This window comes from Pseudogymnoascus verrucosus (genome assembly GCF_001662655.1).
Source record: "Pseudogymnoascus verrucosus strain UAMH 10579 unplaced genomic scaffold scaffold_35, whole genome shotgun sequence".
Classification (NCBI taxonomy): Eukaryota; Fungi; Ascomycota; class Leotiomycetes; order Thelebolales; family Thelebolaceae; genus Pseudogymnoascus; species Pseudogymnoascus verrucosus.
Window position 1 is genome coordinate 306,481 of NW_017263686.1, and position 16,156 is coordinate 322,636.

At 51.7% G+C, this 16,156-nt stretch overlaps 10 protein-coding genes across 10 annotated transcripts; 4 read left to right on the forward strand and 6 right to left on the reverse strand.

The window, feature by feature from the left end:
* Positions 1-339: 339 nt before the first annotated feature.
* On the reverse strand, positions 340-1,025 carry VE01_06392 (uncharacterized protein; the record flags this gene model as incomplete). Its single annotated transcript, XM_018275840.1, has 4 exons — positions 340-454; positions 508-569; positions 625-867; positions 915-1,025. The coding sequence occupies 4 exons, from the start codon at positions 1,023-1,025 to the stop codon at positions 340-342; spliced, it is 531 nt and encodes a 176-aa protein (XP_018128622.1).
* Positions 1,026-1,489: 464 nt separating this feature from the next.
* On the forward strand, positions 1,490-3,162 carry VE01_06393 (uncharacterized protein). The gene is made up of 3 exons (XM_018275841.2): positions 1,490-1,595; positions 1,682-2,029; positions 2,081-3,162. Exons 1-3 carry the CDS (start codon positions 1,511-1,513, stop codon positions 3,022-3,024), a joined length of 1,377 nt encoding a protein of 458 aa, XP_018128621.1. The 5' UTR covers positions 1,490-1,510; the 3' UTR covers positions 3,025-3,162.
* Positions 3,163-3,237: 75 nt separating this feature from the next.
* On the reverse strand, positions 3,238-4,654 carry MVD1 (diphosphomevalonate decarboxylase). The gene has a single exon (XM_018275842.2). The coding sequence runs from the start codon at positions 4,534-4,536 to the stop codon at positions 3,379-3,381; it is 1,158 nt and encodes a 385-aa protein (XP_018128620.1). The 5' UTR covers positions 4,537-4,654; the 3' UTR covers positions 3,238-3,378.
* A 91-nt stretch (positions 4,655-4,745) lies between these two features.
* On the forward strand, positions 4,746-5,811 carry CYT2 (Cytochrome c1 heme lyase). The gene is made up of 2 exons (XM_018275843.2): positions 4,746-5,191; positions 5,241-5,811. The coding sequence occupies exons 1-2, from the start codon at positions 4,781-4,783 to the stop codon at positions 5,634-5,636; spliced, it is 807 nt and encodes a 268-aa protein (XP_018128619.1). The 5' UTR covers positions 4,746-4,780; the 3' UTR covers positions 5,637-5,811.
* RAR1 (putative methionine--tRNA ligase, cytoplasmic) lies at positions 5,607-8,231 on the reverse strand. Its single transcript, XM_018275844.2, has 2 exons — positions 7,795-8,231; positions 5,607-7,741 (listed from the first exon to the last, which is right to left on the reverse strand). Exons 1-2 carry the CDS (start codon positions 7,970-7,972, stop codon positions 5,925-5,927), a joined length of 1,995 nt encoding a protein of 664 aa, XP_018128618.2. The 5' UTR covers positions 7,973-8,231; the 3' UTR covers positions 5,607-5,924.
* Positions 8,057-9,402, forward strand: VE01_06397 (uncharacterized protein). The gene has a single exon (XM_059463793.1). The coding sequence runs from the start codon at positions 8,254-8,256 to the stop codon at positions 8,824-8,826; it is 573 nt and encodes a 190-aa protein (XP_059319545.1). The 5' UTR covers positions 8,057-8,253; the 3' UTR covers positions 8,827-9,402.
* Positions 9,208-10,279, reverse strand: VE01_06398 (uncharacterized protein). Its single transcript, XM_018275846.2, has 2 exons — positions 9,921-10,279; positions 9,208-9,866 (listed from the first exon to the last, which is right to left on the reverse strand). The coding sequence occupies exons 1-2, from the start codon at positions 10,003-10,005 to the stop codon at positions 9,568-9,570; spliced, it is 384 nt and encodes a 127-aa protein (XP_018128626.1). The 5' UTR covers positions 10,006-10,279; the 3' UTR covers positions 9,208-9,567.
* Positions 10,280-10,584: 305 nt separating this feature from the next.
* VE01_06399 (uncharacterized protein) lies at positions 10,585-11,887 on the reverse strand. The gene is made up of 3 exons (XM_018275847.2): positions 11,499-11,887; positions 11,295-11,444; positions 10,585-11,240 (listed from the first exon to the last, which is right to left on the reverse strand). The coding sequence occupies exons 1-3, from the start codon at positions 11,804-11,806 to the stop codon at positions 10,883-10,885; spliced, it is 816 nt and encodes a 271-aa protein (XP_018128625.1). The 5' UTR covers positions 11,807-11,887; the 3' UTR covers positions 10,585-10,882.
* A 110-nt stretch (positions 11,888-11,997) lies between these two features.
* On the reverse strand, positions 11,998-13,941 carry ARG4 (argininosuccinate lyase). Its single transcript, XM_018275848.2, has 2 exons — positions 13,580-13,941; positions 11,998-13,518 (listed from the first exon to the last, which is right to left on the reverse strand). The coding sequence occupies exons 1-2, from the start codon at positions 13,650-13,652 to the stop codon at positions 12,173-12,175; spliced, it is 1,419 nt and encodes a 472-aa protein (XP_018128634.1). The 5' UTR covers positions 13,653-13,941; the 3' UTR covers positions 11,998-12,172.
* On the forward strand, positions 13,871-15,899 carry VE01_06401 (uncharacterized protein). The gene is made up of 7 exons (XM_059463794.1): positions 13,871-14,214; positions 14,299-14,416; positions 14,471-14,667; positions 14,717-14,832; positions 14,890-15,213; positions 15,282-15,510; positions 15,670-15,899. Exons 2-6 carry the CDS (start codon positions 14,314-14,316, stop codon positions 15,457-15,459), a joined length of 918 nt encoding a protein of 305 aa, XP_059319547.1. The 5' UTR covers positions 13,871-14,214; positions 14,299-14,313; the 3' UTR covers positions 15,460-15,510; positions 15,670-15,899.
* The last annotated feature ends 257 nt before the right edge of the window (positions 15,900-16,156 follow it).

Consider the following 16,156-nt stretch of genomic DNA (forward strand, 5'->3'; position numbering starts at 1 on the left):
ACGATTTACGCGGAGGGCGGCATATGTGCACTGACGTGTCAATTCGGACTCGCCGAAGTGGGCATGTGCGGGGCACGCGAGCAAGGCGTGTTGCATCTCTGGGACGGACCGGCTCGACGAGATGGGAAGGTGATGCAGAACCTCATGTCCGGTCGAAGCCCCGCCGAAGCTCCGTAGGGGGCAGTTTGTGGAGGGTGCGGCAGTTACGCAGTTAGCGCAGACCCAGATGTTTTGAGACTTTCTTCGCAGGGCTGGGGAAAAATTGGGTCATGGCGTGGGGGTTTCGTATATCGTATCCAGGCTCGCTTTGGGGGTGGGGTTGGGGTTGGGACCGTGTGTTCAGCGGATGTCTTTGGGGACGCTGGGGAAGAGGTTTGGGTTTTGGAAGCGTTCGCGGTTGCGTTTTGCGATTTCCCCTGCTCGCTTGCGGTCAAGGCGTTTTTGGTAGAAGGCCCTGTGAAACGTTAGATGTACGTAAAACATAGCTTTTGGTTTTGGGAAGATTACTTTTGGAGAGCAAAGACTCGGGGTTCTTCTTCCGGTTCTTGGGATGTAGTATCTGGTTTCTTCTGTATATTGTTAGTATTGCTTGAAGAGTTCACGTGATAGGAATGCATCTCATACGGTGTCGTCGTCCTTTTTCTCATCGCCCTTCTCCTTTTTATCTTCGTCTTTCTTGTCCTTGTCCTTCTCCTTCTCCTTTTCCTTCTCTTTCTTCTTCTTTTGCTTCTCCTCAAACTCCTTCTTCACCCGCTCTACCTCGTCCTCCATCTCCTTCTTCTTCTTAGCCGCTACCGCAGCTTCATCTATGATAGGAGTGCAGAAGCCCTTGTCCTTCAAATGGCCAGGGCAAATGAAAAAAAAGTCCTTCTAAACATTAGCTATAGTATCAAGGTGTTGAGTAACGAGCGTACCTTGTTTTCAGGAACAACGAGCACGCTGGTGCTCGGTTTGAAGCATATATCACATGGCTTTGATGCTGTATCTGCCACTTTCCTGTGGGTGTAAATGTTGGGGAACGCCATAGTTCAAATGCTCTGTTTCAGAGTGGTTATGTTTTATTGTTACACTTCTCACTTTGATCGGGGTTTGGCGGAGGTTGAAGATATATCTGCTGCGGGGACCAAGGGTTTGTTGGCAAGATAACGGCATATAGCTCACCGTAGTAGCTACTGATAGCACGTGCGATATTATACCTGTCTGTTAAATTGTCTCTCAAGATACCAGTATTTAAACTAATAGAAATTATTATTTTAGCTATACTGTTAGGCAAAAAGCAAAGAAAATTGTAGCTCCGACTGGTTTAAATTATTTATTTTACTTATGATTCCATTATATATAGTCCCTTCAGACTTTTGGGCGGCACCACTGTTCTTTATATGGTGGAAATGTACTTCCAGCACGATAGGCCGGCGATAAGGACGCGCCGTGCGCGTAGCCAGGGCGTCATTATTTCAAGCTGCATTTGTTTTCCTCCAGCAAATCGCCACAAACGTACAAATTCGACAACATGAGTCAGGCACTAGACCAGTCAAATCTAGAACAAGCCTTCAAAGATAGGCCAGATATCGTTGGCGCGATACAAGCTGCAGCTAGTAAGATACATATGATTTCCTCTCCTCCTTAACGACTTGTTTGATAGAAGTGCAGTATAGTATGGACTTCAGCTGACCTAATGCAGCTGCCCCGGCTTGGGCAGAGCTATTCAATGAGATCTCGTCTTACATAGTCAATTTACGACGAGAATTGGAGCCGTCAGCCTCGGACCCAACGTCTAAGAAGAGGAAGCTTGAAGAGGGACTGCCTATTCAACCTAAGAAAGAAGCCACCGACACCCAACCGCTAGCGAAAATCGCCAATGGATTCGACCATGCAAATGATGAGGCGTTATTACAAGTGAAGGAGATTTCTATGGTGGTTCCTCTGCGCAAGAAGTTCACGATTGAGTTTACCAAGAACCATATCCAAGCGCGAGACCCCAAGACAGATGAACTTGTCCCTGGGACAACATACCCGTGGAAGGACATAAGTCAGTTTCTGCAAAATTGAAATGCTGCTCAAAATTCTAACAAAAGGATAGGCCATGCATTCTGCCTAACGGTTCCCGAAAAGGCGCAAAAGCAGTACAACTACATCTTATTCCTCAAAGACGCACATATTGTCACGCCACGACACGTCCAATATGGGCCAAACCCGCCTGACCCGCTCGTCCTCACTATTCCATCCACGGCGCCTAAACCAGGGAGCATTTCGGGCAAATCTCTCAGTGCAGCATCCGCTGTCTCTGACCAGCACAAAACGCTTTTTGACTTCTTCATTAACCAACAACTGAAGGCGAATGGCCGTAACATTTCTATCGTCGAATCTAATTGGAAGGTCTTCTCCAGCGCGGGCAAGGAGGCATACAAGCCGAATGACCCAACGGTGCATGTGAAGGCTTTCCGAGGCAGCAAGGATGGATACTTATATTTCCTACCAGGCGGAATACTATGGGGCTTCAAGAAACCCTTGATATTCCTGCCCAAGGAGCAAATAGTGGCAGTGAGTTATGTCAACGTGCTACAGCGGACATTTAATCTGGTGATCGAAGTCGATGTCCGATATAAGAAATCTGATGGGACCTATGAGGAGGAAAACGAAGAGTTCGAATTCGGAATGCTCGACCAGGAGGATTTTGCAGGTATTGATGCTTATGTGAAGCGTCATGGCTTGCAGGATGCTAGTATGGCTGATCAGAGGAAGGCAAAGAGGCTGGGTATCAATACGGTCAAGGGAGAAGATGGGACGAAAGTCGATGTGGGAGATGCGGGGGAGTTACAGAAGGCCGAGCTGGAATTGGGAGGTGAAGTGCTCGATGAGGAAGACGAGGGGACCGAGGGAGAAGATTATGATCCTGGCACTGATGGGGAGAGTGAGGGTTCTGGATCGAGTAGCGACGAAGATAGCGATGAGGAGGGTGGAGGCGGTGGTGGAGGAGATGAAGACGACGAAGATGATGATGACGAAGGCGATGAAGAATTATAGATGCTATATGACATATACAGTTTTGTAACGACATTGTGGAGGTACGGAAAATGGGTGTAATTAACTACCAGCGCTGGGGGTTAGATAATTGCAATTGCAATTGCAAATAGGAGATGTTTTTAAATTCATAATTTCCACCAAAATCAAACTTAGTCTTGATCAACCATTAATTGGCACTTATAACGAATAATGTCACCCCAGGGAAACATCCATCTTATGCACAACTTGTCCCGGTAATTTCATATATATATTGGTCTGCTTCTTATTTACCTGTCATGATGCAATGATGCTAAAACGCTGGTATCACTTATCAAAACCCCCCTCCTCTTTCTGCCACAGCAACTCTATATATGCCTACTTCAACAGGCTCTCCTTGACACTGATGGGCCCCTCGCCGACACCAGTGAAGATAACGCGGCTAAGTCCCTCCTGCAGCGCCTTCACTGCCCTCTCATCCAAATGCGCCGCATCACTCGTCTTAACCTCCTCTCCCTTGCCCTCCCAGCCCTCGACAGAGCCCAACACAGACTTGATAGCTCCCGCAACCTCAGCCATGTGCTCCTCCTCAAAGTAGATAACGCAGTTTGGTCCAGCATCAAACGTATATGCCGCAATAATCTTGCCAGCCTTCTCGTTGATCGCCTCAACCACTCTGATCGCAGCTCTGCTGGTATCATTGAGGTAAAAGATGGGTGGGAAGGTATCCAAGCACGTAGCGTGGAAGCTGTTGCTCTCCATCATGGTAACCTTGCCAAACAGCTCAAAGTCCTTATCCTTAACAGCTTTAATCATCTGCTCCATGTGCTTTGGCACCACAATCTCCGCACGGCGCTGGAAAAGCTCGGATGTTGCGACGGTGGTCTGCATGCCAGCCGTGCTGGACACGCCCTTCTTCTCGGCCGAGGCGACGAGGATCAAGGCGCGCATGTTGGGCCAGTGAGACGCTGGCGCAATCTCAACAGCCTGGGAATCCGATCCATCAGCCGCAGACCCCATATCCCACGCCACGTATCCGCCGAAGAGAGAGCGGCATGCCGAGCCAGAGCCCTGGCGGGCGATTTTCGAAAGCTCAGTCTTCGTCGCTGGGAGTTGGTACAAGTCGGCGATAGCGCGGACCAGAGCAGCGAATCCGGCAGCGGAAGAGGCGAGCCCGGCAGCGGTGGGGAAGTTGTTCTCGGACACGATCTTGAGTGTCAATGTGGAGAGCTTGGGGAGAGAGGGGTCGGCGGCCTCAAGGGCGGCGCGGAGGGAGCGCAGTTCGCGGAAACAGGCTTGGGTGCGTGCGCCGGAGACGTCCTGTGGTGAGCCATTGAGGAGGAGAGAGTCGTCGGATCCGAAGGTGGAGGAGCAGGCGGCGGTGGTGTGAGTTCTCAGGTCGGATTGGGAAAGGGTCACGGAGAGGGACGAGTTGGTAGGGAGGTTTAATTTGGGGTCGCGCTTGCCCCAGTACTTGACGACGGCAATGTTGACGGGCGCAGTGGTGCTGGCCTGGTAGACTGTAGAATCGGCCATTTTGAGTAAATTTTGAAGACTTGTGGAGAGAATTGAAAGGGGTTGCAATAGAGGGGTTGTTGGAAAGTGATGAGGGGTTGAAGGCGGTGAGGACTAAATACACTGGGTTGTGGTCTTGGGGCCAGACCAATCGGACATCATAGCGGGAGCAACCGTGCAGGGGCCCAAAATTATTAATGATGCCCTGTCGCCATCTTCTCGTCTCCCAGCGCGCTTCCAAGAATCCCGACTCACATACGCAAACATGGGCAAATCTCCAGAGGCAGAGGCGCCAGCCGAGGTGTGCCCCGTCGATGACAAGACCCGCGCGGCGTGGTTGAAGGCAAACCCAACGGCGTCGTTCCCCGGCGCAGCGAAGGGAGCGAGCGACGCAAAGAAAGGCAATGCCTGCGATTCCGAAGATATCACCCAGGCTCCTCCGGCGCAGCCTGGGCTATTCGCGCGATTTTTCTCTTCGACGCCTCCTGCGGATGCGGCGGCCGTGTCGACAGGACTCGGTACGCAGCGCGTGGTTTCGACAATCCCTCGCGCATCGCCAGTCGACGACAGCGAAGGCTCGAAGCCGGCGAATAGCGAGAAGGAGAGCGGAGTTAGTGCGAGCGGGAACTGGATATACCCTTCAGAGAAGATGTTCTTTGATGCAATGAAGAGAAAGGTACGTATATTGGGATTGAATTGACGGACGTTTCTGACAGTTGTTCCAGGGTCACTCAAGCGATCCTAAGGAGATGAAGACCATCGTACCGATACACAATGCAGTAAACGAGCGAGCATGGAAGGAGATCAAGGAATGGGAGAAGCCATATGGAGCCGACGAGAAATGTGGAGGACCTAGGCTACACTCATTCCTGGGACTCTCAACCTCGATGTCTCCGAAGGCACGCTTCAACAGTCTGCTTGGATATACTACACCATTCGATCGCCACGACTGGATTGTTGATAGGTGTGGCAAGAAGGTTGAGTATATCATTGACTTTTATGCTGGCAAGGATGAGGGGAAAGGCAATGGCAAGCTGAGCTTCTACTTGGATGTGAGGCCGAAGCTCAACAGCTTTGAAGGCTGGAAGATGAGAGCCGCGAAGACGATTGGTCTTGTATAGAGTAATGTAAAACATAGATGTACAGTATTAGGGTGGCTAGGCGTTGGATAGGGTGGTTGGGCATTACGAGAATCTCCCGAACCAGGAACTGTACTTAAAAGACACTGTAAATTTAGGCTATGGAGCTTCACAATCAGATCTAGCTTCTCATGTTGAAAAGGAGCCTCGCTACCACCTCAGTCTCACAAAACAAATGGTACACAACTTTGCTATGTCCCCCTCCGCCGCTCGTTAAACCATCCCAACGCCGCCGACAGTGCATCGTCATTATTCGTCATGGCATTCGAATCATGGAGCTGCCGCTGGTGGGGGTGCCTGTTCCTCGGCGGCAACACCGCGAAGAGGAAGCTCGGTCTTAAGCCCCCCCTCGGCAGGAGCTGCAGCCTTAGCAGCCTCCTTCTTTGCCTTCTTCCTCTCCTTATCTCTGGCCTTGTCAGCAGCCTTCTTGGCCTTAGCCTCTTCCTCAGCAATCCTAGAGGCCTGGGTGCCACCGTACTTGGTCCTCCACTCGGCCTCCTTCTTATCATCAATCCTGGTGAACAGATACTCGGCCTTGCCGATCTTGTGGCCGCCCTTGAGAGCCTCTGGGTTCCACTTGTCGGTAATTGATAGTAGGGGCACTTGGAGCTGCTTGACAATGGAGGCTCCAGTAGATGGCATAAATGGCGATGAAATGGAGGCAAGGAGGTATGCAAGGTTGAGAGCCAGACCAATGATAGTGTGTGTCCTCTCAGGGCTTCCAGTCAAGTTGGCATTATCAAGACGGCCAGCCAAGAGGTTGTTGCCCAATGCTGAGATTTCCATAAACTTCTTGAGTCCAGCGCGAATTCTAACAGCCTCCATATCCGCAATGTACTCTCTAAGGTGGACATTGACGCTTTCAATGAATGCTGGGAAGTCAAAGGTCTCGTCGGTATAGGATGCAGAAAATTCCGGAACGACACCGTCGCACTTTGCGTTTACAAATTTGACAAGACGATTGACAAAGTTTCCAAAGTTGTTGAGCAGCTCGCTGTTGTTTGCTGCAATGAACGCCTTCCATTCGAATTGGGTGTCACTGGTCTCTGGTCGGTTCGCCATCAGATAGTAACGCCACACGGATGCAGGAATTCCGGTATCCTTCGCAGTGTCGCCGAAAACACCAACACCTCTGGACTTCGAGAATTTTCCACCTTCATAGTTCAAATACTCTGTAGTAGAAAGGTGATTGAGCTGTGTCCACTTGTCTCCCGTGCCAATTTGGCTGCCTGGGAAAATAACAGTGTGGAAAGGAACGTTGTCCTTGCCCATAAACTGGAAGAGCTCTACATCTTCTGGGTTGCGCCACCATTGCTCCCACTCGTCTGTGTAGGACGCTGTAATGGAAGGATACCCGATACAAGCGTCGAACCATACGTACATGACCTTATTCTCGTAGCCAGGGATCGGCACGGGCGTGCCCCATTTAAGATCCCGAGTAATGCTGCGCCCTTCCAATCCCTTGTCAAACCACGACTTGGTGATACTGATTCCGTTCTGGGGCCATCCACCCTCCTGGCTGGACTTTGTGAACCAACTCTCGATCGTTGGTTGGAGCTTGTCAAGGCGAATAAACATGTGCGTTGTGTCGCGCTGGACCGGGGAGGCTCCGTCGACCTTGCAGCGTGGGTTGATGAGCTCAAAGGGATCTAGGAGGCTTCCGCACTTGTCGCATTGGTCGCCGCGGGCATCGTCGTACTGGCACTTCGGGCATGTGCCCTCCACGAAGCGATCCGAGAGGAAGGACTCGTGCTTTTCGCAATAGGGCTGTGTAGTTGTCCGCTCCTCCAGGTATCCATTCTTATGAAGTTTCACGAAGATATCCTGGGCAATCTTGGTCTGCTGATCGGTGGTAGTTCGACCAAAGTAATCAAATCCGACCTCGAACCAGTCGTAAATATCCTTGTGGACCTTGTGGAATTCATCGCAGAGCTCCTTCGGGGTTTGGCCCGTCTCTAAAGCCTTCGTCTCAGTGGCTGTTCCGTACTCGTCAGTGCCACAGATGTATAGAGTTGGTCTGTCTCTCAGTTTGCTGAATCGGGCGTATACATCGGCGCTGAGGACACTGCCAACGACATTTCCCAAATCTAGACTAATGTTAGTTTGAGGAATCCGTTTATGATGAAAGAGAGAGACCGACGAGGTTTGTTGTTGACGTAGGGCAAGGCAGATGTCACTAAAATATTCCTCTTGCCCTTGACAGGTAGAATGGGCGTGGTTGAGGCCATGTTTCGTTGTTGTTGATGTTGTGTTGATTGTTGAAATGTTATAATACACGCGGGGTTCAGTTGCCCGCCAGCCTTCCCGCGCTTAGTCATCGGATTTTCTTGGTGGGGTAATTTTCCAGTGAGTCAGTGCACGAACGTTTCATGGGGTCTGGATTTTGTAGTAAGGGCGGTTGCCCCTCTATGACGGCCCAAGCTACCTTTGGGGCAAATGTTCCTGAGAGATTGACAGGAATTCGGCTTCTTGCGACCATTAGACCAAAATAGTTATATACGCTTGCTGATTTAAACTTTCAAAATCTCGAACCTTTTCAGTTACAGTTACCAACTCAGCGAATTCTAAACCCCAGCGAGCCAGCAAAATCTCTCCAAACATGAGTGCAGACCCGTTCGACGATCTCCTGGGCCTGGAAGATAAATTCTACGATGAGGGCTACCAACTTGGGACCACCGAAGGCGCCAAAGCCGGGAAAATAGAAGGTCGCGTCTTCGGACTGGAGAAGGGATTTGAGAAATTCGTCGAGGCAGGAAGACTACACGGCCGCTCAGTCGTCTGGGCAGGTCGACTTCCCCAAAACGATACACCAGACAAGCCTACATCCGTGGCCGAAATCCAGCAAGGAGAGCCTCAGACCGCAGCCTCGATCGCGCAGGGTACAACAAGCCTGCCGACACTAGCAAACCCACGCCTAGAGAAGCACATCCGAGTCCTCTACGCTTTGAGCGAGCCGGCCAGTCTTTCAACCGACAACACCGAAGACGCAGTATCCGACTTTGACGACCGTCTCAAGCGTGCACATGCCAAAGTGAAGATCATCGAGCGACTAGTTGGGGAGGACAGCTCGTTGCTAGCTAGGATCGGGGACAACCTCGGCCAGCAAGTTGGGGGCGGGAGCGCGGCGGATAGTAGTATCGAGGATGTGAATATACTGAAAGCTCGGCATTGAAACTCTATTCAGTGGTTTCAGAATTCCGAAGAGGATCGGGACAAACCCGGGGGATAAAGGAAGCCCTGAGTGGTCACTGAATGCTGGGGTGGCGGTTGACCCCACGATGAATCCCGATGCGCTGAATGTCTTCGCGCTTGTGGCTGGGAGGGTGCGCATGGGTTTGCGGGAAGACTCGCAACGGGTCGAGGCTGGGCAGGGTTGCAAGCCGATGATCTGAATGGAGGGCTGCAAAGTGTCCAGGTTGGGTGGGCAAGGCTGAATCGTCACATGCGAGTCAACCTACCACATGCAGTCCGGGGTCAAGGAGGCACCAGATAGACGAGTGCACGGCTTCGGAGAGGCTGAGGTCACGATGATCAAACTAGAGGCAAGACATATGATGTTTATAGTTCGTTTTATTTTCGTCGTTATATAGATAACGAACACTGTGCAGCTTCTGCTGTGGCCACATTTTGACGACCTCCGGGACTCGCCCGTCACACAGGTCTTGGTCTTCCTATTTCATTACAAGTATCCAGCCAAGTATCAACCTGTGTTTAAACCTGTATCATAACCCCCTCCCGGCCTCCAGCGACCTCCCAGATCGCCCGGCCATCAATCGCTCCCACCCATCCCGTCCAATTCGCTTTGACGTAATAAAAAAAGTGGTGTTTTGTCTCCAGGGTATTGCCCGTCCCATGTATGTGTTTCAAAAAAATTGCAGTAAAAAATCAGACATCTCAGCGCTCATACGGTGCCTCAGCAGACCAAGGTAGCGCCGCCAGTCTCAATCGCCTCGATCTCCGCCTCGGTGTATGGGGAGCGTCGGAAGCGAACAGGCAGCTCGCTGCGATCGAAGAACTCGCCCTGTGCCGCGGCGACGGGGCCGAAGTCGCGGCCGGGAACGGAGCCGACTGAGCTGTCGGTGCGGATGTTGCGGCCGAGGGGGCCGTGTTGCTGGGCGTGCTGGCGGTAGGCGGAGAAGGAGGGGGAGCCTTGGCCGGGGAGGGCGGAGGATGGGGAGGCTGGGTGGACGGCAGGAGTGCGGTCGACGGAGGCTGGGAAGGTGTTAGATGATGCGTGAGATGTGAGGGGAGGGAGTTTCGGCTTACATGGAACTGTGCGCTTGCCCAAGAACTTGATCAGCGGCTGACGCTCAGCGTGAGCTGCTGCCCGGGAGAGAGTGGTCTTGAACATGTTGTTGTTGTTGGGTTTGGGGGGTTGTAGGGTTGTAGGAGTTTTTGTTGAGAGCAGTTTGAGAGAGAGAGAGCGAAGGATAGCGATATTAGAGAAGGATGAAGCAACAGGAGCACGAGCTGATTGATAAGTGATGTTTTGTAGGAAGGATCAATTGCTCGGCCTGGGGATGCTTGTGAAGGAGGGGAAAGGGTTTGAAGGGTGGTGGTGTGTTAATACTGCGGAGAATCAGTGGGTGTTCGGGCCCTTAATCCATCGAAACGTGATTTTTTGTGATAGGGCGGCGCGACTACGCGATCTCATAACTTAAATTATTGCCCGGGGAGGACGGGGAAGACGGAGCTATCGGGGTACCAAGGCACCGATACCGGTTCAACCCGTGAAAATCCAACAAATGCAGCCACATCTCAGCGAAAGGAAGGTAAATCCCAGCCTAAATGTTCCGATGTGGCAAGGAACGGCACCCACCACGACACATCTAGCACACATCTGTACCCCATCTAGCACATATCTGAACCACACTTTTCAACCATTACATACTTGGAAATACTTAGGGGACGGATTAAGCGCTTTGTAAAGGCCTTAATTGTCTTGATTATGCCATCGCTACGGCACTACGGCAGATGCTGTCCTGTACTCCGCGTCTGCTCTCCGCAGGATGTGGGCAGGATGTGCAGCATGTACTGTATTTCGCCTCCCACTAAAGTAAGCTTTATTTTGACTTTTTGACTTTTCACTTCTGCCATTACATATGTGATCTCCGTCCCTTTCTCCGTCTTCTCCGTTCGGCTCCCCCCTCCTAGAGTAGTGTAGTGCAGTATGGCTTCATCGAAGCAAGTCATGTGACTTTATATCATTTGTAATCCATCATCGGACTTCACCTCCGTCGTAATTGCTCAAGGAAGGCAGGCACTCTGGTATCGAGGACTGCTCTATCCAGTATTGAGAACTCGTAGAGGCCAGCTAGGTCACTCTGCACTTTGAGAAGCTCTTCAATGCCTCTCTGCACGAGAGGACCTTCCTTCTCGTCCGTAACCTCCACCGAGGCCCTCAAGACCCATTTGTTCTCCCCATCAAAGGGTATGTAATCACGGATGTCAGACGATGCTTGTGGCGTGCTTTCCTCCACGTCTATCACGCCATTCTGCTGCTTCCGTTGGAGTTCGCGAGACAGCGTGAATGTAACGTTGTCCCTGTAGAAGTTGTAGATTTCACGCAGGCTTTGCGAGTAGTGCCTGGGCTGTGTTAGAGAGATGCACGCTTCCATGGTTGGCATTGCTACTACTCACGTATATTTGATGCTCCGTAGAAGTGACGGCAGTTTTGGCTCATCGGGAATATGAATAACAAGCCGACTATTCACAGGCCTTGACGGGTGCGGGGGCTCTGGGTAGTCATAAAAGTGCAGCGTTCCACGTGCCTCTTCCAGGTCCATCACACTGTATGCCTTGTTAAATCCGATCTGTCTTCATAATCCTGGACCATAAACTCACGGCTTCTCCCCCACCCTCTCCTCCGCACCAACCCCAAACTCCCCCTTCTCCGCCGCAAACGCGAGCGTGATATAATGCGACTGCCTCACCAGCTGCTTATTCAACTCATTCCACACCTCTCTATCCTGCGGTCGTCTGTTTTGCACTCGCGCTGCTGGGATGGGCACGAGTTGCGCGCTGGGGCCTTCGTATGTGAGAACTCGCTGGTAGCTGTGGGCGGGTGGCATGGCACACAAGCCTTGGAGGATTTTCAGGGCCTCTTTGACATGTTCGCCGGGCACGGCGGCGGTGAGGAAGAGCTCGTGCATTGTAGGGTAGGTGGTGATAAATTGAGGATAGGGGTAAGCTTTGAGCTGTGTGTGGTCACGATGTTGTGGGTGAACTGTGTGGTGCACTCATGTGATCTTGTGGTTGACCAACATGTTTATTTACGGAAAATATTCAAATATTTAAAACGTCCAAAACAGCAAAAATCAAGCAGGCACATAATACGGTAATTAACAATCATTATTTTTACGTATAATTTTTATAGGCTCTCGTAATTAATGCTTTTATCACAGTCCCTATGGAAGCCTTTATAGGCCGCATAAACACTGTAGGTCTAGATATTACGACAAACTTTTGGTAACCCATGATTTTCCTCCCAACTCCCAACATAAAATTCATTTTCACATTTAAGCCAGCATCGACTTCAAGACCTCGATCTGCTCCAACACGCACTTCTTGCTAGTTCCACCCTTGGACGTGCGCATCTCGACCGAGCGCTCGAAATCGAAGCACTCGCTGACATCCGGCTTGAAGCGGGCATCAACAGACTCCAATTGCTCATATGTCAACTTCTCCATCGGTGTGTTTGTCTTCTCCGACAAGGCAACGACCTGGCCCGAGATGTGGTGAGTCTCCCTGAACGGGACGCCCTTGCGAACAAGGTAGTCAGCCAGGTCAGTGGCCAACATGAAGCCATCGAGAGCAGCCCTCATCTTCTCCGAGTTCGCAGCGAGGGTCGAGAGGACACCAGTGGCGATTTGGATGCTGTCACCAACAGTCTTGACGTGGTCAAGCATTGGCTCAACGGACTCCTGCAAGTCCTTGTTGTATGTACTAGGCAGACCCTTCAGGGTCATCATGAGTCCAGCCATCTGGCCGAACGCACGTCCACTCTTACCCCTCAACAGCTCCAAGCTATCGGGGTTCTTCTTCTGCGGCATCAGCGAGCTACCGGTGGAGTACGCATCCGCCAGCCTGACGAAGCTGAACTCGCCAGTCGAGTAAATGATAAGATCCTCAGACCAACGAGACATGTGCGACATCAAAGTCGACCCCCACTGCATAGCCTCAAGGACGAAGTCACGGTCAGCGACTGCGCCCATGGAGTTCCACATCAGGCCCTCGAACCCGAGCTCCTTCGCCATTGCATCACGATCGATGTTGAACGGGTTACCCGCGAGGGCACCACATCCAAGCGGACTGCGGTTGACACGGGCGATCACCTCACGCAGACGCTCGAGATCCGAGGCGAACGCAAGACCATACGACAGCATCCAGTGACTCCAACGCACCGGCTGTGCGCGCTGCAGATGGGTATAACCAGGCATGACGAAGTCGATCTCCTTCTCCGCGCGCGCCGCGACAACCTTGAGGAAGTCAACGAGGAAGACCTCGATTTTCCTCAGCTCGTCACGCAACCACATCCTCATATCCGTAGCGACCTGCTCGTTCCTGCTGCGGCCGGTGTGGAGCTTGCCTCCGATATCCTTTCCGATGATCTCACCAAGGCGGCGCTCATTGGCAGTGTGAATGTCCTCGTCCACTCCCGGAATGATCTTGAACGTCCCATCAACCCACTCAGCCTCGACCTTCTTCAACCCCTCCTCGATAGCCTTGAACTCCGCATCGCTGAGAATTCCAACCTTGTGGTTTCCCCTCGCCCACGCGATGCTGCCGAGGATATCTTGAGTGTGGAACGCGCGATCGTAGTAAATCGACTCGTTGTATGAGACCATGAGGGGATCCAGACCGCCTGGAGAACAATATGTGAGTCAAGCGAGTCAACAAAAAAATATATTGGGGGCAACGCATACCTGTGAATCGACCTCCCCAGAGCATAGTGCCGCCGGGCTTGCTACCGGGAGTCCTCACTTCTTGAGCTGCCATGATTGCGGTGTAATTGGTCTGGATTTTGGTGAGTTGCGAGTGTAGTTGGGTTATCAATTGTGAGGGGGGATTTATTGTGACGCTGTTGGGTTGACTTCCCGTCCGAAGCCGCTGTGTCCCGCTGTAATCCGGGGTTGCTTATCGCACAAACAGAAGTGTGGGTGACTCATGTGATCTTTGCAGCGACCTCCACGTCTGTCTACATAAAATATTACGAATATCAAGTAATTGAGTCTCTTTCAATGCGACTGTAAGCCCGAGAAATGAATAAAGCAGGCGGCCGAATATGATAAAGCGACAAAGTAATTATACTGGCATCACGTGATACTGCCTTTGATGTCGCGATCTACGCGTCCGCTCACGGCAAATATCTCAAACAGCTAAAACTCCAGACTCTTTCAAACTGAATCTGAATCCGGATACTGAACGAAACTGACTTTGAATACGACAAAGGGATAAGTAAATTGATATGCTTGTCACGTGGTTCTGCAGGTCAGGACGATCACAGCTGTCGTGACAAAGACAGACAGGCTGCCTTAAAACACCCTTCCCGCTGCGAGTAGTAGGTTCTATTGCTTTTACTATCATAAATATATTCTCGTTGATCAGCGTGATTGAAGATTTCGTACCTCATTAACGTTCGTAGACACAAATCGCCGCCATGTCGTCGTCCAACCGTGACCCGAAGAGGAAGAACGACGACCGGGACGAGAAGCCCATTTCTCCACCCCCTGTCAAACGAAAGGTTCAGTCTACAACTACAAGTAAGTCCGGCTCCAAGAAGTGGTAATGGAATTTTGATCCTAACGTCAAAATAGAAGATGCCGTCTCCTCGTTCTTCAAACCAACCTCCCAGAAGCCACCGGAGCCTCTTACCTGGTCGGAAAGAGCTGTGAACGAAGACACTAAAACTTCCCTCATCGTCGGCAAATATGTTCCCCAAGGCACATCCACCGCGCCAAGTGATGCCGCCCCTGCCGCTCCAAAGAAGACAAGGATTGCTGCCTTTGATTTAGTAGGTCCCCTTGTCACGAGTTACTGAAGCCCCCTACTAACATCACCAGGACTGGACCCTCGTCAAGTCCGCCTCGGGCAAGAGGTTCGTCTACGACGCCGGAGACTGGAAGTGGTGGCATCCCAACGTGCCCGTGATGCTGAAAAAGCTGCACCAGGAACAAGAGTAACCTTCACCCCCTCCAAGCCAACCCCTGACACCACAGTAACTAACTAGTACTAGATTCAACATCGTAATCATCAGCAACCAGGGCGCCATCCAATTACATCCCGATCGCAAGGCCCCAAGCGCACTTAGGGGTCGTCTGGACTCCTGGAAAGAGAAGATTGCGTCGATTCTGCGACAATTGGATATCCCAGTCACGTTGTATGCCGCTACGCAGTTTGATAACTATAGGAAGCCGCGGACGGGGATGTGGGATGAGATACTGAAGGACCTCGATCTCACACCCGAAACCGTCCACATGGGAGAATCCTTTGTAGTAGGCGACGCCGCAGGCCGTATCGCCGTGCCTGGGATTGATAAGGACTTTTCTGCTTCTGACCGGCAAGCCCCCTCCCCCTTACCCCCATTTCATACATCCAATAAAGTACTCTCAGCTAACACCACCCTAGCGGCTTCGCCGATAACATAGGAATCCTATTCCTCACCCCCGAAGAGTACTTCCTAGACGAGGCACCACGGGAATACATCCGCTCCTTCGAGCCAGGAGACTACGTCAACACAGCCTCTGTCAATGATACCGCCGGTTCGTGGTCCACTGGAGCCTGGAATTCGAGAGCGCCGTTCTAATATGGAGTTGTAGAGGACCCCCCCTTCGTGCCGTCGAGCGAGCAAGAGATTGTATGTCCGCGCCTGTCCTGATCCTGTCCTGATCCTGCCCTGCCCAACCTGCCGTTTCAATCCATCCAGTCCATCCCGCCCTTTCATTCCATCCTGTCCTTCCAGACCACCCCGTCCCTCCAGTCCACCCCGTCCCTCCAGGCCTAACCCCCCTCACAGATCCTCTTCGTCGGCTCCCCCGCCTCCGGCAAATCAACCTTCTACCACCAGCACTTCCAGCACCTCAGCCCGAGCTACATCCGCATCAACCAAGACCTTCTCAAGACGCGGGATAAATGCCTCAAAGTCGCGCGAACCCATCTCGAAGAGGGAGTCTCCGTGGTCATCGACAACACCAACGCCGACGAGGCGACGAGGAAACATTGGGTTGAGCTGGCGAGGGAGAGGGGGGTGGGGATTAGGTGTGTGGTTTTTGAGACGGGGGGAGGGGTTTGTAGACATAATGATGTTGTTAGGGCGTTGAATAGGGAGGTGAGTTTGTTTGAATTTTCTAGCCGTTTGTGTTATCTACCCCTCGGCTCATACCTAGGTGGTTTTTTGGGGGGGGGGGGGAAGGGGTTAATACCACGGCAAATAGCTGGAACAAAACTGACGATATTTGCCCCAGATGAATCCAGAGAAACGCACCATCCTCCCGAATATCGCG